The 20096-nt window shown below is 49.8% G+C and overlaps 2 protein-coding genes across 3 annotated transcripts in view; both read right to left on the reverse strand.

Annotated features, from left to right (window-relative positions):
• Positions 1-973, reverse strand: part of UVSSA (UV stimulated scaffold protein A) — a 37740-nt gene extending 36767 nt beyond the window's left edge. Inside the window, exons 1-2 of one of the 2 annotated variants that reach the window (XM_084799259.1) lie at positions 798-973; positions 210-309 (exon numbers count right to left, since the gene is read on the reverse strand). In XM_084799259.1, the coding sequence (XP_084655385.1) occupies positions 210-309; positions 798-825 (128 nt within the window). In that variant the 5' untranslated portion in view covers positions 826-973. Of the gene's footprint in view, positions 1-209; positions 310-551 lie in introns of both variants that reach the window. The other variant, XM_084799260.1, reaches the window with a different exon arrangement.
• Positions 974-6295: 5322 nt separating this feature from the next.
• The window catches only part of MAEA (macrophage erythroblast attacher, E3 ubiquitin ligase), a 36127-nt gene continuing 22326 nt past the window's right edge, over positions 6296-20096 (reverse strand). The window contains exons 3-9 of the mRNA XM_084797817.1: positions 18340-18543; positions 16237-16359; positions 14695-14771; positions 10880-10988; positions 9050-9183; positions 7803-7998; positions 6296-7319 (exon numbers count right to left, since the gene is read on the reverse strand). Coding sequence (XP_084653943.1) covers positions 7224-7319; positions 7803-7998; positions 9050-9183; positions 10880-10988; positions 14695-14771; positions 16237-16359; positions 18340-18543 — 939 coding nt within the window. The 3' untranslated portion in view covers positions 6296-7223. The remainder of the gene's footprint in view (positions 7320-7802; positions 7999-9049; positions 9184-10879; positions 10989-14694; positions 14772-16236; positions 16360-18339; positions 18544-20096) is intronic.

The following is a 20096-nucleotide window of genomic DNA, read 5'->3' on the forward strand; positions in this document are numbered from 1 at the left end:
GGAACTCAGGATCCTCCTGTCTCCACCTCCCAACACGTAAGTGCCACCTTGCCCCGGTAGTCAGCTAATTCCTTCCCAGGTGATGAAGGCAGGAGGTGGCAGAGACGTACAAGAGGGCAGAGGGCTGGACTTGACGCGAACCCCACAATCTCTATAGTGTGGGTGCTCCGTGGGCCAGTTACTATGGTAGGTTTACCCTAAATACATACTTGCAAATTTTCTTCAGTTCCTTCATTTTCTGAGCATTCAGTTGAGACTCTCCTGATGTTGTGAGCTCCTCTATCAATTGTGAAAGTTTCTGATCCATATCTAGAAACAAGGGACGCGGAGATGCCGGGTTAACATCCAGTACCTTGACAGTCTTAGTTTTATCAACAAAGTTTATTGTGGGGCATCTAAGAACTGGGGACTGTGGTAAGGGCTTTAAGACCTCAAGACCTTCGGTTAGCAAAGGTTTTGTAGATGAACCTAACGCCGGTGGTCTACAGTCAGCTGTGTGGGAGACCGCCGCGGATACAGGGGAAATGTCACTAAATTATACTCAAACTGGCCTTCGCAAGTGGCCGCACAGGATACTCGCTCTCCGCAAGCGTCAGCTTCTAGACAACCGGAGGGGCGACAGATCCAATCCTGCGGGCGGAGAACCTGATGGACCACGACCCCTCAGTACACCACCGCACTCGCTGATGCATCCACCTCGGGACACTTGGCACCAACATTCCGCTGCCCCTGGGACACAGACCGCCGGAAGGAGCAGCGAGTTTCGTCCACCCTTTCCGGTGTAGGCAGAACCCTACTAAAGGGCCCCGAGAGAAGCAGGCACATATTCGCGAAGACCCGCAGCGCAGGAGCGGAAGTCACCGCGACGCTCCGGTCCTCGTCCAGTTCCTTTCAGTTTTCGCCCCCGCCCATCATTTGCCGGGGGTGGATCCACAGCGCACGCGCGATGACGTACAACGCGATGACGCAACACGCTGCCAGGGGGCGGGGTAGTTCTAGAAGAACTACGCGCGAGAAAAAAGAGGCGGGAGGGCTCAGCAAGTTCTTAAAGGGGAGGTAGCTTTGGGTCAGGAGTCTGAAAGCGAGGAACAGAAAGGAATTTTGATCTGGGCATCAGTTCCTTGGCCACCAGGAGGCTCGCGGCCTACGTACAATTCCTGTACATCCGCTAAGAAAGCTCCGGAAGGGAGTCTGGGCGCAAGTCCGGTTGGGAGGGGTCGGCCCGCCTCCCTGACCGGGTCAGCTGTCCATCCTGAGGCCAGGCCATCGTGGGAGGTGATTGCACCGACTGGATATTTTAATGTGTCTGTCTCAACGTAGAATGGCTTTAAAAGATATGGCGGCTCACGGCTAGAACTGCTTGCTTCCTTCGCTACAGCGTCACCATGTCTAGGACTCTGGCTCTTGCCTACCACATTGCCTCAACCCACCGGCCAGCTCTCGGTGGTGACCCTAGCCACTGTCACCTCAGTCCTCTCACTGCACGCTCTGCTTCCTAGAGTCAGCCTTTCCTGTGTCAGCTCCTGCTTCACCCAGCAAAGGAGAGGCAAACACCGGGCGTCCCTGGGTACCTTGCTTGCTTCGGGCCGCGGTTCTACACGCAGAGAACAGGCGTTCAGCAAGTCTGTGTGTCCGGCATTGCGGTCTTGCTTTTCTCAACCGGACTGCCTACTGCCCCACCCACCTACCCACCCGTCCCCGAATCTCGGCCAGTGGCCCTGGACTTTTTCCTCATTTGTGTTCAGTGTGTGAGGTTCTGGCAGCCCAACTTCTGAATTTGTTCAGGATCTGAGCTCTTCCCACACCCTCGTGGCCACTGCCAGGTCGCAGTCCCTATGCACTCTTGGGTCACGGTCCTGCTGTTTCCCACTTCACATGCACACACAAAGATAAGCCACATATTTGTTCTGAAAATAAATAAATAAACAAATCCTAAAGCTAAAAGAAAATTAAATGTGTTTACAATATTTTTATTACATTTATTTATTGGGGGAGTTAGGAGGTGTGATCAGGACGACAGGAGAGTTCTCTCCAGTGTGGGTTACATCCCTCAAACTGAGGTTGCCAGGCTTAGCAGCTCTATAATGTCTTAAAGAAGTAAAAGAAAAGAGCTTCCCTCCTTTCTCTCCCCCCAGCCCCCGTGAAGCCAGACTTGTGTGTATGTGCAGCAAGGCATCCTTCAAAAGCTGAGCTTGCTGCAAGCGGGAGCAAACATGCCAGCATGGCACGGGGAGTCCCTTCCGTGAAGGAAATGATATCAGGTGCAGAAGCTGAGCAACTGAAGAACTGTAAATGATAAAGCTGATGGAATAATTTCAAATTCCTTTTATAAGCTACAGTTCAATGGATTATGAAGTTTAATATTCAGGAAAAAAATTATGACAAGTTACTCAAGTGATATGGAGGGGAAAATCGTAGTATATGTCCCAAGAGTTGTTTTCTTACAGAATTTGGCATGCTACTTGAGGGTGCACTGGGATAAACAGTCACACAGAATATAGTGGCATTTCAGTTGATGACAGACCAAATACAATACCTAATGCCACAGCAGACTTTTAAATCCTATGTTAGCATTCTATGTGGCATTCTACGATCACATAACAGTGATCCATTTCTCACAACATACCCCTCCCGTCAAGAGAACCCCTAAAGTAACAAAATGAATTAGACACAGCAAGACTGGGAGTTTGGCTTACTGACCAAGCGTTTACTCAGTATGTATGAGGCCCTAGATTTGATTCCATGGGGGGGAGAAAAAGTGGGACATGACTCATAAGTCTGCAGAGACAAGATGGAATTATTAAACAAAATGGACACAGGTGGCATGGAAAAGAGAACAAAGCGCTGAGGAGACAAAGCCTGTGTTATACAAGGGGCTTCATTAGCCCCCAGGCCAACAAGGCACAGGGAGGTGGCACTGAGATTCTTCCTGGCTCTGGGATTTTCTCTCAATAACCTGTTTGTTCTTGGACTATCTGACACAACCTTCATTCAAAGTCTTTAAATGCTGCTTTTGCTGTTCTTCCAGATGCTTTGCCAAACTTGAAAGACAGTTTGAGGCTAGTGGTACATAATGGGACCTTTATACAAAGGGCGGGCAGGATCTCTGAAGGTTTGCTGCCTTCCACTCAAAGCAAGTGAGAATTGTTCTTGGGGCTATGAGGAAACCAAACAAGCCAACAAGGTCTAATATAACAATAATAATAGTTATATCATCATCATCATCATTATTATTATTACTGATGCCGATGCTAGATCCCATCACTTGCATCAGTTGTTCTGTCAAAAGAGCAACGCCGTGTACCCAGCATGGGTTGGATCTGTCCCTCCACGATCCATCTAGCCTCTCCAATCACACTTTCATGTCAAAAGGCCTGGCTGGGGGACGGGGATGGCCGGAGAGACCACTCAGCAGTTAAGCGCATTTGCTTCTCTTATGGAGAACTTGGGTTCAATTAGAACCCAACACCCACATGGGAGTCTCGCTCACAAGTATCTAACTCCAGTTCCAAGGGATCTGATCCTCCCCCCAACCCCCGCCTCAGCCTCTGTGGCCACTGTATACATGCGGCACACACACATCTATATACACGTATACAGGCAAACACTCATATATGTTATTTTTTTTTCTAAAAACGTCTTGGGGTGACACAGTAATCTATCAACTTTATAAGCTCCAATTTACCCAAGCATCCCTCATGTATAATTCTCCAAATGTTGTATGCATAGTGTATTCCAGCAGTACACTCCTCCCTATTTAAAAAAATTTTTAAAAAATATCTATGCATCTTGTTACATGCAAGTACGTGTAATGTGCATGTGTTAGAAGGCATTGAATTCCCTGGAACTGGTATCACAGATGGTTATAAATGACCATGTGGGTGCTGGGGATCAAACTTGGGTGCTCTGCAGGAAGTGCTCTTAATCCCCGAGCCATCTCTTCAGCCCCCAACCCCACATTGTATTTTCTTATAGGGAGAAATATACAGTGTACTAATGGGGGGGTAGTGACTCACCCATAGAATAAGCTGTCTTTTGCTGGCACTGCTCTACCTGCATGCCCATCTGCTGCTGAGCCCTGTCCCTGGTGCTTTGGGGTGTTAAACATGAACTATCAGTACAGTTGGCCACATATTCACTAAAGCCCAAGCTTTGCTTATTAGAAGGGAGTGACAAGCATGTAACTCAGTGTGGAGCCTCTGACTGCCCTGCGAAGTCCTCAGTTGCAGGCACCACACTGTGGGTGCAGCTGAGATGTCCATCTCAAGAGAGCTCCCACCTCCGCAGTGGTGGGAATACACCTGGAGAGTGATGTCCAAAGTTAGCCTGTAACCTCCATGAGCGCGCACACACCCATACAGACACAAGACTGGTGGTCTGAATGAGAACAGCCCTCATGTGCTCATGCTTGAATGCTTGGTCCCCACTCGGTATAACTGGAAAGATGAAGAGGTGTGGTGTGCCGGGCGGGTATGGTACATGCCTTTAATCCCAGCACTGGGGAGGCAGAGGTAGGTGGATCGCTGTGAGTTCGAGGCCAGCCTGGTCTACAAAGTGAGTCCAGGACAGCCAAAGCTACACACACACACACACACAAAAAACCACTGCCTGGCTGTGGTGGAGTGAAGGGGGCTGGGAAAGAGGTGTGGCTTTCCTGGAAGGGGTGTGTCACTGGGGGTGGGATTTGTTTTAAAAGCCTACATCATCCTTGGTTCCCTCTCTTCTCCCTCTCCCCCTCAGTTGTTACCTCAATGTCATGCCTTCCACCATGATGGTTATGGACTCTAATGCTCTGGATCCGTGTGCCCTCGAATTAAATGCTTTCTTCTATAGGTTACATTTTATCACGGCAATAAAAATGCAACCAAGACTAAAGCCTTCCACGTCAGTGTCTTATCTATTTCTTGCTAAATTAGAAGCGACTCTGGAAAAATGGCGCCTGCATGTCCTTTCCCCGCTTCGTGCAGGCAGCTTCCCTCAAGGCAGAGCTCAACTCCAGCTGTATGTTTTATCACCCAAAGCAGAAAGCCTGCCAGCGCTCCTGCAGCACAGGGGCACGCCAGCTCACACCACAGAGCCAAGGCACCAGCAGACCAGAGAAAGGGTTCCATTCAAGTCCAGCTTGATGAACCCATGAGTGTATTTGGATTACTTACAGGAGCACGGGAGACTTGAAGGTAGCTACAGTACCAAGAAGTTCCCGTTATCTTTTTTGTTTTGTTTTTTGCTTTTTGAGACAGGGTTTCTCTGTGTTGTCTTGGATGTCCTGGACTCACTTTGTAGGCAAGACTGGCCTCAAATTCACAGAGATCTGCTTGCCTCTGCCTCCCGAGTGCTGGGATTAATGGCATGTACTACTACCACTTGGCCCCATGTAATTTATAAACAGCTACAACACTCCCATTCCCTATCTGTTTTCCTTGTATAGTCTTGGTGAGCGGAGAAGCCTCCTGGCCCTTCCCTAGCCCTAAGAGAACATGACTCTCCTTAATCACATGAGGCTCACGCGCAGGCGATTGCAGCTACTGACTTGAGATGGTAAGAGTCATATCCAACCAAAAGACCAAAGGACAGCCACACTGCGTGAAGGCCACCAAAGAAGTTGAGATCACCCTGCTGCCCCCCTCTCACTGGTACCATGGGTAGAAGGGAAAGGGCCCAGAGAGGCTGTGGCTACAGCAGTGTCAACTGGTGCTAGGCCAGAGTCCCCAAAATAGAGCATAAGGTGGCTCCAGAGAGCCTGGGAAGCAGGGGGTATCATAGGCAAAGGCTACCCCCACCAGTTTAAACTAGGGAACAAGCGCTTGGTTTCACTGGCAGAACTGGGTGGTGTGGCCAATGCAGCTGTCACAGAGGAAGAGTCAGACCACAGAGTTCAACAACAGAAGAGCAGAGAATGAGCGGGTGGGTGTGATGGTGTGAGCACCTGCTTGCTGGAGTCTACAGCCTGAACCCTTGCTCCCGAGAGTGGCTCCTCAGATCCCAAGAGCAGCTATCCACATCCATTCGGTCCTCCAAAAACCTGCAGTGTTCCAGCTCCACGTGGGCACTGGCTAGCCAGCAGAAGCCAAGTGCCATCTTAGGATTCTATATAATTATGTCCTCTTCCTTCAGAAGAGCCCCTTGGAGGTGAGCAGGCTATGCTGTGTATACCGGGCCAAAATAGGTGTGCTGAGTCCCCTTTGCTGTAGTGACAGGACAAACCCAGGTCCCATGTAGGTGCTGCATGGCCTACTGGTTGGCAGGGTCAACAGAAGAGACCTGATGAGGTCTTAGAAAACACCTCACACAAAAATGAGAAATAGAAAGCTATTTTATTAACACGCTTTACATTTACAGTTCATTAGCTAATCAACATCAACATGCAAAAATAAGCGCTAAATACAAACCTCTACAATATGGTCTTGTGTGAATTACAATGGTTCATTTGCTTTGAAAACCCGTCAGTACTTATTTTAGCTGAACTATCAGTTTCTGTAATGAAAAGCATTTACACTCTAGACTACGGAACCACCTGGCAAGGCCTCTGCACAAACTCAGTCCAGTGGCTTTCCCGTGAATACATTCTCAAAGCAGGAGATAAGGCGGTGCTGGAAGGTGAGATACGGAACCTGTGCACAGACACAGCCCCAGACACCCTGGCCATGTGGGCAGAGCCTCCTCAAGCAGCAGCCCAGGCGCGGCGGTGCATGGTGCTTTGGCAGCAGCTAGACAGTGAAGTCAGGAAAGGCCTCGGCACCACGTCACAAGTCACTGCAGCCAACCTGGTGTGGCCAGCACCTTGCCCAGGCTGTGGCCAACAGGAGTTGGCAAAGGACCAGCCTGCTCCTCAAGCTCCCCTGAGTCCCATCACTAGCAAAAGGAAGGAAACGGAGAAACACAGGGACATAACCGATGAACCAATTCCTACTTCTGAGATGCTCTGGATTTCCTTGGTGTTCAGGTCACACTGTAGAGAAAGTTTCCTTTGAGAGGTGCAAGTACTTGCAGAGGCATCAGTCGACTTATGTTACAAAACCCTACCAATCAAACGCTGTTCTCAAGCACAGACTTGTTAAATCTCACTTCCTCTTTTCTAAGAGTGTTGTTGCTCACTGATCTTTGGTCGCAAGAAACAAATGCCGAGGCAGGCTGGGGTCTGGGGCAGGGGTCAGGGCAGGAGGGTATGGCACCCACCCACCACACAGCCTCTGGCCGAGGGCGTGCTCATGGCAACGCAGGGCCTACATGATGTATACTTTCTCAGCTTGGGAGAAGTGGAAGACTTCTTTGGTTCTTGGGCAAACAACTTTATCATCTTGACGAATAGAAAGCAGAGACTGAAAAACAAGACCAGAGTTATGCATTAAATGAGAAAATCCCACACAAAGTAAAGATCTGAATTAAGGTTCATTCCACAAAACATGCTATCACAGAATACACTATCTAATATTATTTTAAAAATTTTTTTAGATTTATGTGTATGTGCATTTCACCTGTATGTATGTACGTATGTGTGCCTGATACATGTGAGATTCAGAAGAGGATGTCAGGTCCCACGGAACTCAAGTTACAGATGGCTGTGAGCCACAATGTAGATGTTGAAACCAAACCCAGGTGCTCTGTAAGACCAACAAATGCTCTTAACTACGGAGCCATCTCTTCAGTCCCAAGGCATCTAAGCTTATGAAGTCACTTCCTGAAGGCATACCTAGCAAAGAAGCCTGAGGTTGTTCAAATGTGGCACTACCCCACATGGTGCCCCTTTACCCTCCTGCAGCTGCCCTGCCCAGCCCACAGCCCTGACCGTCTGGGCCCCTCACATTGTAGCCGTAGACGTAGCCATTAGGCAGCATCATGGGTGGGTTGTTCTCATTCATCACGTCACCAGAGATCTTGCAGACCAGGCGGGAGTTGGCACAGTGAGCCATGGGCAGGGGCTGCGCCAGTTTGTTCAGAGAGCGGCTGCACACAGGGCAGTCAGGGCTCTTGGAGCTGCCATCCTCCTTGTAGCACTGTCTGTACACAGGGTTAAGGAAAGGCTGTGCCAACAGGATCAGCAACAAGGCAGGCACGCTGTGACCGCTACAGTCTAGACACAGGGCATCCTTACGGCCACAAGGATGACACGCAGAAAATAAACAGGGCTAACATGCAGGTTAAAAGAATGCGACAGCTGTTCAGTAACTGGCCACAGAGACCTGACTCTAGACCAGCATTGCCACCCGGTGGGACAACAGCACCCTTGCAGGCACCTCCAACTCAAATTTCTAGGTAGAACAGGCAAAAGTGTGAGACAGGGGTGTTCTGGTGGACTGTCAGACTGCCATGTCCACTAGAGATGGTGACGAGGGTGGGCCTTGAGCCCCAGCTTAGAGCACAGCACAACAGGTGCCAGCTGTGATCCCAGAACAGTCACTACCTTGTGGGGCAGCCAGTCCCACACAGAATAGGGTTGGCTACACGTAGCAATCAAGGCCAGGCACACACGGGACAGGTTCAGCCAGAGAGGGGTTTAGCCACACAGTGGATATAATGGATACACATGGGAGAGACATCCACGTGAGAAAGGGGATCAGACCCACAAGAGATGAGGTCACCTGACTTCTCACTACAGGAAGTACACAAGGGATGAGAGTCAAACACGGGAGGGAAGATCCACCATAGAAGGAACACGATCAGCCACACCAGAGATGAAAATCTACCATGGGGGAAGAGGGTGTCCATCACAGGAAGGAACAGGTCAGCCATCCAAGGGGGACTCATACAAGGGCTGGGTCAGTTATCTTCAGGATGCCAAATATAAACAAGGAAGGATCAGCCTTTCTTGTCTTTCCTGAGAAGGGAGGCTGCCTTCTTGCCAGAGCCACAACCATTATGAGTCAAGCTGAGAAGTTAAACTGACTAGACAGTTAGGGCTCAAGTCTCAAGGACTCTTAAGAAGATAGTATTATCAGATGCATGACAACGTTTGAAATGGGAAAGCCACACAGACCAAGGAATGCCCAAGCTGCTGGTCCCAGGCCCTCTCAGCCTTCACCCGGAGGGCAAGGCAGAGCAAGGAGGATACGGTGTCTTTATTGCCGAGAGCCCAGCCTGCAGGGTGAGGGTAAAGACGGAGCTGTTTCCCAGCTGGTGCAGTCGGTAGTTGTCATATCGGAACTGCTGGATCAGCATTCGCCACCGGGCTGGGTCCAGGAGGTCCTGAAAGACAGTGCAGAGGAGCTGGGACCCTCCCCTGGTAGTTACTGCAAGGCCCAGCCAGTAGAGATGTCCCAGCGGCCATTACAAGACACATGCTGCCTTACTGTTCCAGAACACTCCCTGCTGTGTATCCTGTGTTCTTGCAACAATGAAACAATTGCAGAGAATTAAAGGCGAAAAAGAGGACACTCCAGTGAAGAATGAGACGGCCAATAACAGATGACCTCAGCTCAGAGCTATCCTGGTTATGTTGTGACTTAGAGATAAGGAATGCACAGGTACAAGAGCAAAAGAGGTGGAACCTCAGCAGCATTAGGGAAACAACATACTTCGCTCCACCTCTTTAAAAACACACTTTTCAGGATGACTTCTATAGAAGAAGTCCTCAGAGGACTGCCCAGTCTGGGAGGCTCTCACAGAAGGGGCAGCACCAGCCTTCAGGGCCCTTCCTCTGAGGCCAGGCCTCTTTCCTCTGAAGGAAGCTTCCTCTCTGCCTTCCTCACCAATGCCCTGGTTCTTTCCTCCTTAATTACAAAAGCCATTCTTTCAGTTCTCCTTTTTAGTTCTTTGGGCCCTAAATTGCATGTTTGTACCTAAAAGGGTTTCTGGTGCAATCCTGGTCTTTCTCTTTCAGGTCATCAAATATCCATCACTGACAGGACTTGAGATATGCCTGTTACTCTGCTGACCCTGACCCCATGAGTAGGCTTCTCCCTGTGCTAACTTTCCTCTCTGTACTAATGAGACCCTGCAACTGAGAGATGATTCATCTTCTAACTAAATGCCTCAGGCCCAAGCCAAACCTTCTCAAACGCAGTGAAGAGGAATTTAAGACATTAGTTTAAAATATAAATTTAGACATTCCTGACACTCTCTGGCTTGATGGCATTTCAATACAAGATGTCCCACACCTCAAAGTTGCATGGGTTTACTAGGGCCCAGTAAATCCAGGAGCTTTAAAAAGGTACTAACTGGCTCTACTCAGGCATGCTGGCACTGTGGATGGGTCCACAGGGCAGACACAAAAGCTTTTCAGAGACCAGGCTCAGGGTTCAGGGAACAAAGTATGTAACTCTATGAGCAAAGCCTGTACCTAATGTCTCTGAGGTTTTGGCTTGGTGAGGCTATACTGGGCAAGGGTTAAAAGCTATTGGCTGCTCATTCAGGGCCAGGAACAGATACTCCAAAGTGGGCCTGAGGTTTGTACAAAGCTGTCTGAGCAGTGGAGCGTGACCACACCCTCTCCCACCACAGGCCAGAGAACAGGGGGCTGAAAGCAATAAACCTAAACCAAGGAAAGAGACCAGGAGCAGCCAAAGAAGGGCAAGATCACCACCATGACCATGCAGTGCCCTTTAGAGCTCAAACTGTGGCCTTATAAAAAAAGCAAGGAGGCCAGGGAAAGTAGCGCAGGGGACCAACTGCTGACATGACAAGAGAACGCCAAGGAGGGAGGGCAGGGTGTGGAGACCCAGAGCCTTCCAGGTTGAAGTCTCCTGACCTTTGCCTCAATCTTCTCATCAGCTAGATGGGAATCCAGCAGATAAACACAGCTGAGTAGAACAAGCTGGGAGGGTTGAGGAAGTGCCAGCACAAGGGCCCTCAGGAGCTGGCAGCGCCCTCTAACTCCACCCCACAGGGACCCCTGACTCCAAGGACCAGCAGGCACTTAAGTAAACAGAAACAGGAACATTACCTTGTATGGGGAGATGTGTGTGTCTGGCGGGAAGGCCAGCATACCCATGACCTGGCGGACCTCATCCAGCTGGCTCCCCTCAGCCTGACTGAAGTGCTTTCTTGCATGTCTGAAAAATGACATTTTGGCACATTTAAGTCTGTATTCCCAACTTTTCAATAACTGATTACTTAAACAAGTCAGAGATCAGAAGATGACTTAGATCTCTCTTTCCATCATGTGGGCCCCAAAGGTTAAATTCAGGTTGCCAGGCCCGAATCTCCAATTTTACGGACTAACACCTTCAGAATCTGGCACAAAGGAATTCCATCCCAGAAGATACACTGGGTGGGGCCTGAGGGGTCAAGATACCAGCAAATGGGTTCAGCCAGGGCTAGAAGAGCTACTGCCCAAGCCTTGAGAAACTCCAACTGCCCTGGGTGCTTACCCTTCAGCCTCAGGGACTTTTAGTCCTGCATTTTTCAACAGAAAGCTGTTGGGAGCAACTCAGGCCCACAGATGGACTCCAGGGCTTGTCGGACCCACCGGCACCCGCACCCACACCCGCACCCGCACACACACACACACAGTCTTTCACACAATACATATGGCTAGCTCCCGGCCACACACACACACACAGTCTTTCACACAATACACACGGCTAGCTCCCGGCCAGTTCCCAAGCAGCTCCTTACCGAGAAGGGCTGGGCAGCCGGAAGGAGGAACACGGAACTCTCCTCTGCTGGCCCCTAGCCATGAGTTCCTTAGGCTTCACACTTCCCACAGGCCTCATCCACTATCATGCTCTAAACCGGAGCGCCCCCCCCCCTCCTCCAACCAGTCCACCTAACCAGCTCCCAGGGATGCAGCAGAGCCCACAGAACCAAATCTCAGTGTAGTTCAGCCCTGTGCTGGCTAAGTCAAGAAAAAAGAGCTAAAAGGTCCTGGGAGCCCGAGGCTGCCCTGAGGTGAGTAATGGGTATGCATGCTTTGACAGAGAATAAGGCTGGCAGAAGATGTTCCCCAGGGAATAGCAAGATGGCCACAAAGCCAGAGGAAGTGGGAGGTGGCAGTGAGAATTCTGGAATTTTGGTTTCTTGAAAAATACAGAACTAGGCTGGGTGTGGTGGTGCACATCTTTAATCCCAGCACTCAGGAGGTACAGGCAAGCAGATCACTGTGAGTTCGAGGCCAGCCTGGTCTACAAAGAGAGTCCAGGACAGCCATGGCTACACAGAGAAACCCTGTCTCGGGGAAAACAAAACAAAACCCGAAACTATTGTAAGAATATGCTTTCGTTTTAACACCAGGTGTAGAGATATAGGGCTGCTTTGAGGAGCTATGATTTGCCTCATGCTCTAGCAGAGGCGTGGTTTTGTCAGGGGCAGATAGTTTCTGTGATTCTGTGACATCTGGAATTCTGGGAAGTTTTCAGACGGTATATAAAAGATAGAGCCCAATAGGTGGGTGGGTAGTTGTTGGTTGTTCAGGGGAGGTTGGCTGTAGTTTGTTAGTAGTTGTGCTCAAAGAAGAAATAGGAAGAAAGAAATTAGAATCAGAGATCTCCTCCATCCTCCTAGTGTTAGGGGGTGAAACTGGGAGTGGGGTGGGGGTGAGGGTGGAGGTGGAGGTGATATAAAGGGTGGGGAAAGAACCCACAAAGTAGTAAAGACAAGCTACCAGGTAAATTCTGGCTTAGGACACACCTGTTGGTTTACACAGCTTCCCACCCAACAGAAAGAGCAAGCAGAGACTCGTACCAGGCCTTGGACTCTGATATCATAGTTCAAGGGTAAAAGAACTGATCTTGTTTTAAGGATCATCACAGACAGTATAAAATAAAAACAAAAGAAAACATACTGTTTGGCTCTTCACTGTCTCTCAAGGGCTATAGGTTGAAGGCCTGGCTGCCCACCTATGGCATGATTCAAGGTACCAGAAAGTTTAGTAGGCAGAGCCCACTGCAGTTAAGTTAGGTCACTTGGGTGTGCTCTGGAAGGGATGGTGGTACCCTGGCCTCTTCCACTCTGTTTCCTACCCGCTGTGAACTGAGCGGCTGTGCTTCATATGTGCTTCTGCCTTCATGTTCTTTCTCATCATAGGTGCCATGCAATGGGACCAAGTGGCCATGGACAGAACACACAAACCAAAATGAGCCTGTTTGCCTATGAAGTTGTGTGCCTCAGGTAAGCACCACAGTGGTAAAGCTGACAACTGACATACAGTGATGTCAAACTTTTCTTTGAAATCCAAAGTGTGAGACACCCAGAGACTGATATGCCTGAACAACTAGCCAGGCAGCCCCCATAGCTCTGAGGAGAGTGGTGATTCCCTCTAAGACTGTAGAGCCATGGTCGGGTCTCAGGCATCATGCACAGTGCCCCTTCCAAAACTGCTTGTTGTTCAGGAGACTGAGGAAAGGGCAGCTCAGGAGTTTGAAGACTGGGCACAACAATGTGACTCCCACCCCCTTTTTTGGAGGACTGGAACTTGCTATGTAGCCCAGGCTGTCCCCAAATTCACAATGATCCACTTGCTTCTGCCTTCTAAGTGCTAGGATTAGAGGCATGCACCACCACTCCAGGCATAACCAAGTCTCTTAAAAAAAGACATGAGAGAGTATCAACTCAGTGGTGGAGCACTTGTCTGCCATGCTCAAAGCCTAGAGAGAAGGGTGGTCAAGGGAGGACATACGCTCGCACGGGCAGCTCATGTTCTTCCATTCACAAACGCATGAGGCTCGGTGAAGTGATGGCAGCCAGTGAGGCCCACACGCAGCTCTAGCCTGTTCTCCCCCTCCCCTCCCTTGTTCCCAGGAAAGAGCAGTACTGGGTCACTAAAGGCTAAGCCTGGGCCGGGTCTGCTCTGCTCCCCTCCTAGGCTCCTCTGGTGGGACACGTCACTGCTGAGTCTCAGCCATTGCAGACATCGCACCATCTGGAAGATACATTCCTTCAGTGCCTGTGCTGGGAGATGCCACCAGCTCAGCACATGTCCAGAGAGCAGCAGGTCATGGTTTCACTGGTCTACCACATGACCCTGGCCACAATGCTCTTTACCACTCACACTCCGGGACTAACGGCAGGAGCCTTGGCCAAGCTGGAAGTGGAGAACCCCCGACAGAAGCCACTGCTCCAGCTTTGGCTTGCAGACCAGACCATGACAGGCAGATGTCATACAGCTGCCTGAAGGCAAGCGGTCAGGTGAAGGAGTGGAAGCTAAAGCATGGTACCCTGGGACATTCCAGAAAACAAGGGTGAGCAGGTATGACGGCTGGCCTTTCCACTCTTATGCTTGACGGCTAGAGGCCCACTAGGGACCTGCCAGGTAGAGGCCATGTGGCCATCCAGCCACTGTTCCGTGGATCCTTAGGGCAAAAACAGACCTCAGAAGCCCAGCTAAGCCTGCAGAAAGCCCTCAAGTATTCTTCCTCAAATAAGCACGATAGCAGATGCCATGAAGAAAACATGAGACCAAGAAACCTTGAACTGACCAGTTCAGTTTCCCGTGGAGCATAACTGTTACTTAAAGCTGATGACTATTTCCCAAGTGGGAAAGATGGCGCCCAGAGCCCTAATCACAGGCTTACTTGGGTGGCTAGAATGCCAGCCTAGCTCACTTGACAGCTATGAGGGTCTGGACTGCCACATCAAACTGTCCAATGAGCAGGGGACCTCCGTCTCTGGCCTGGGAGCGCAGAGAGGCAGTGGGCATGTAGGATTGAGGCCATCAGACCGGAAGCACCCCATGCACCCCGTCATGTGTGTTTTCCTCTCCAGCGCTCCAACCATGAGGAAGAAAGGGCAATGGCAGCCAAGTGTCCTACCACAACCTACCTCACAGCATCCAGGCGTTTGTTCTGCCGGACAAGTTCAATGAACTCCTGAATCCTGAGGCTGAACTCCAGGCAGCTCTGAGGACAAAGACAGACAAGAGTTAGAAGGTGCCACCTGTCAGCAGTGCCATGGCCTAGGCACCTACCTGGGCATCAGGATCCACAGGACCCACAAATCTGACAAAACCAAGAACAACAACAAAACCAACAAAACAACCAATCCCCCCAAAAAATAACCCCAAATACCTCACCCATATACAGAAGTGCCTTTTGTCATACAAATAAACTCTGCAGACCTAAACCTACCACATGATGTAGTGGGATGACTGGCACCCAGTCCACTCTGCAGCAGCTGAGCCTCCACGTTTCCCACTGTGTGTGACCTCTAGACACAAGGCCTCCAGGCTGCTCTTTCAGTGTCCTGCTGAGTCTAGGGTCCTAAGCTAAACTACAGACCTCAACTTGGTGCTCTGTTATATGGTATTCCCAACTTAGTGAACTGGGTCTGAGATGCTTCTCTTCCCATTCAATCAGTGTCTGGTCTGTGAGGCGTTGGGGTAGTGCGGCCCCACTTCCCTGACGGGAGAGGAGAGCACGCGTGCAGTGCACATTGTGAACATGCAGCCAGCCTGTCGCCAGGCACCATCACGGAGGGTTTCTGGACAACCCTCCCTTCTCTCTCACTTTTTAGACACCAAAGCTATGCTCACCCTCTCAGCATTCATCCAGCACCTTAACTTCTCGAGCTCTGCCTTCCCAGGGTGCCTACCCCCAGCCCACATGAATACCCCTGTAAGTTCAGGAAGCCTGCAGACACACTCACTGTCTGGAGAGGTCAAAGCTTGGGAGATCTCCTTATAGAAGAGAAAAAACACCCAGTGTTCCTTCTCTGGGAGGGAGGAAGGGCGGGTGGGCTGAACTGAGTAGGCCAGACTGTTACACACCAGTTCCGGCTTTCCTTTTACGAGTTCTACAGCAAGCTCCTTTCTTTAAGGGGAGTGAGTACTGTGCTCTATTCGTTTGTCCCATCTTCATCCCGTCCTCACTTGGTGGCCCTGAGTGGCAGAGCGTCATTCTTGGTCAGTGACTACATGTACCCTAACAAGCTCAACCAGCTGGGTTAAAGCAACACTGTTTAGAAAACAAAACCCATAGCCCCTCTGGTGGAGGCGGGACTGCTAATGAAGCTAATACGTCTCTGCCACAAAGCAGAGAGCGGCTTTAAGATCTGTGGTCTGTGTTACTTTTAAGAACGGGGTGGGGACCCCCAGGCTGCCTCAACTCTAAGTGCAGGGGGCGTGAATGCTGCACGTGCAATGGGGCTCCACAAGAGGACTCCTCAGAGTTTTTACCTGAATGTGAAGCACCATCACCCAAACGCCCTGAACCCCACCCTCCCCAAGCCCCAAAACTCTACCTCATAAACCAAAACCAACCCAAAAGTCAGCCAGCGGGTGAGGGCGTGGTCCTGAGTAGGTGGCACAGGCCCCACCCCGCCTTGGCCCCTCCTCCCACCGGAGCCCAGCCCAGGAAGCTCACCCACCTTCATCTTCCGGAGCCGAGACTTGTTGTCATGGCACCAGGCAAGGCAGGTGGCTGTCTCGCGCCTCTCCAAGGACTCCTCCACTTCTTTGGCTGTCAGGAACATCTCGATATTCACAAGGTCCTTAGAGGAAGGGGCAGCTCAGGTCACAACATGCCTGTGGCCTATAAGCAGGGGCAACTGGTTTCTACCCTCTTCACCCCAGCCTCCCAGCTAGAGCTTAGGCTTGGCCCTAGTGCACCCCCGTCTCCACTCCAACCTGTCTAGAGCACTGTGCATAGACAAGTACCAGGGAGTAAGATTCCAGGGAACACAAACTCCCCAGTGACTGGGAAGCTGACACGTGTCAGATGCACTACACACACCTGGGCTGGCTCCCGGCTCGGAAGATTTAGAATCACCATGGGAATTAATCTGAGTACAGCTGTAAGGAATTACCTAGATTAGGTAAACTGAGGTGGGACAACTCATCTTAAAATGTGGGTTACACTATTCCAAGGGCTGGGGATGTGGGGGTGTGGGGGAGAACTGAGCACCAGTGATCCTCTCCTATTTCCCGACCATGTATACACATAAGCAGCTGCGCCCTGCCTCTGCGGCCATGCCTCTCTGGCACTCACAACAAATGAGACCTTCCTTCCTTAAGCTGCTTTTGTTAGGCATTTTGCTGCAGCAAGAACAAAGTAAACAATATCCCCACCAAATCCCCAGCAGAGGGCAAACCCCTCCTAAGCTCTCAGCTCAGGGCCAACGCCCCACACCTACACCCTAAAGTTCTGCTTTGTCTGTTTTGAGCACATTTGAAAGTGTGTGTGTGTGTGTGTGTGAGAGAGAGAGAGAGAGAGAGAGAGAGAGAGCACACACACACACACGCAATACAACACTCTCCCCAGTGCCTGTTGAGAAGGGCCAAAGACAGATCATCTGCTGAGCTCTACAAGGTTCACACAGGTTAGGCCCTTCCACATCAAAGGGTCGAGCAAGATTAGCAAGAATGAGTGGCCAGGACAACGAGATATATGCACATTATGAGAAAAGCAGGGCAGCTACCTCAAGAAAATGAAAATGCCTTCAGATTTTTAAAAATCACACTGATTTAAATATTAATAAGTAGATACATGGAAGTAGATAACTTGCAGGAGTCCGTTCTCTCTTTCCACCAGGTATTCACCGGGACCAAAAATCAGGAAACTTTTGGCAACAAGTGTCTTTACCTGCTGAACCATCTCACCAGCCTCAAAACATAATTTCAAAAGCAAAATTTCTTTCCTTTGTGAGATGTACTTCAACAAAAGCACACTTATTAAAACAGTTTCTCAACTAACAAGAACACCAGCACAAAACTATCTTCCTAGGTGAGCTTCCCGCACCGTACGCTCTGGCCAGGGTCTACAGCTCTTCCTGTCATCGGCCAGGGTCCTCGTTAGCACCACATGCCAAGCACAGGGCACTACACATGCAGGCCATGGCCAGCGGAGGGAAGGGAACTAATACCAATGCACTGAACCCCAACGGCTGGGATGGTGTGAGATAGCTCAGTTGGGTAAAGATGCTACCAAGCCTGACGACCTGAGCTCAAGCTCTACGACTCACATGGTAGAAGGAGAAAACTAGTTCCCAAAAGTTGTCCTCTGACTTCCACATATGTGACACTATAAGCCATGCATGCTCCCCCATGATAAACTTAATAAAAATTTAAAAAACAATAATGGCTTACAAGAAAACTAACAAGAAAAAAAATGGGGTAACCTATAGGTTCAGTGATGCACTCCTGGTGGCCAGGCACAGCGTGGATATTCAGTGTCTAGCGGCAGTGGCCATAACCAGTGGTTACTGGTCAGGGGCAGGAAGGCAGCAATACCCTTCCCTGGCTATATGGCCATGTTGGTGACTCCAGGGAGCTCCTGTCAAGAATACCAAGCTTCTGACCTCCTTAGGCACAAGGCTAACAAATTCAAGTGCAAATATAAGCTCAAGTTGGCCAAAAGCAAGTTACTTGTATCCTGTGATCTTCAGCAGCTGCTGAGGCACAACAGGTGAGGACAGAAGGGAACGCAATGGTGCTCACACCCAGGCAGGGGACCAAGAGTTCAGACAGCTCACCTCAATGCCACTCTGGCGAGCCAGCTTCACGGCCGTGTTGTAGTAGCCACAGCGCAGCAGATGCTCCACCATCATGCGGTCCATGCGCTTCCGCTTCCACATGCTGGCTGCGGCTGGCTGGTCACTGCTGTGCTCCTTGAGGTGCTCGATCCTACGTTTGCAGAGCTTGGCGCTCTCATCCTCAGCCTGGATGGACTCTACCGCCTAAGTCACAGCAGACACACTTTAGATGGTTTGTCCCATGACCCTCGGACCCTCACCACCAGCCATGAAAATATACGTAAATGTTTCTCTTCTGAACATTCACGAAAAGACAAGCAACAAAAAGCACAAGCTCGGGATGCTAAACGACAGAAGCAAAACAAATTGGGTTCTACACTTGTTTGGGGTGAGTTTGTATGGCACAGTGATTACTGAGACAAGCATGCACACTACCGCCACTTCACCTGCGTGCTGAGCACAGCTGAGGCCTACGCCCCTCAAGATGCCATGCATGTGTATCTTGTTCAAACTGCATGGTTAGATGCTTAAAATCTGAAATCTGCTGTACTTTCTTTGTCTTACTATTTACTACAAAGTGACTATTCATTTATTCGCTCATTTTGAGATAGGGTCTAACTGTGTAGCCCTAGCTGGCCTAGAACTTGCTATGTAAACCAGGCTGTCCACAAACCCACAAAAATCCTTCTGGCTCTGTCTCCTGAATGCTAGGATTAAAAGCATGTGCCAACATGCCTGATTTTTAAATCTCTTTCTCCCCACTTCCTACCCTATGTGTATAAACACACACACACACACACACACACACACACACACACACACACACACACACACATCAATTTTGTTCAATGTTAAATCCTAGGTAGAAATGTTCTCAACCTGAACTGCCCAACATGGCTGCCACACCCTGAGTTTAATTGAATTCCTGGAAGGCCAGTGCCACAGAGGAGCCAGGTTTCATGTCCTTTCATAGTCATGGAGCTAACAGCTAAAAACAAGATACCAGAAGTCAGGCCCCTGCTGGCTTTTTCTTCTCAAGCACCAGCATTACTTTCTGTCACTGCTACCAAAGATGGCTGCTAGGCTACAGTTCTATTGGGAGTGGGCTTTTCCCTGGCTGCTGTTAGGGTTGATCTCCTTCTGAGCTCTTCAGTCTCACTGTGTAATGCAGTAAGTGAGTCAATGACTTCAGCAGCCACTGTCCTGTCTCTGCCCTTCTGTGGGCTCTGGGCAACCATGTCACAAGTCCATGATCGCTAATGCACTTGCCCTTCTGTTTACACTGCATTCTGGACAATCTCTTTAGAACCACTTTCTAGTCTTAGTACTCTACCTGGTTATTATTTGTTTGTGACGGATTCTCACTATGTGGCCCTCTCCAGCCTGGAGCTGAGTATGTAACCAGGGCAGCCTTGAACTCAAATGGATTGTCTGTCTCTTCTTCCCAAGTGCTGGGGTTAAAGGTATATGCCACCAGTGTTCAGCCCTTGTGTTTTGTTTCTTTTTAAACCTGTCATTTTCTGATTATTTTATTTTTAAAACTCTAAATAAAATTTTTATACATCCTGTTCCCTACAGATTTTCTTTATCTCTCTTTTTTTTTCAAGACAAAGTTTCTCTGTGAAGCCTTGGCTGGTCTTGACTGATTTCTAGACAAGGCTGGCCTTGAACTCACAACTGCTGCCTGCCTCTGCTTCCCTGAGTGTTGGGATTAAAGGCATCCACCATTACTCCCGGCTCCTACAGGTTTTCAAGTT

The sequence above is a fragment of the Acomys minous genome, assembly GCF_964271855.1.
Source record: "Acomys minous genome assembly, chromosome: 10".
In the NCBI taxonomy this organism is placed as follows: Eukaryota; Metazoa; Chordata; class Mammalia; order Rodentia; family Muridae; genus Acomys; species Acomys minous.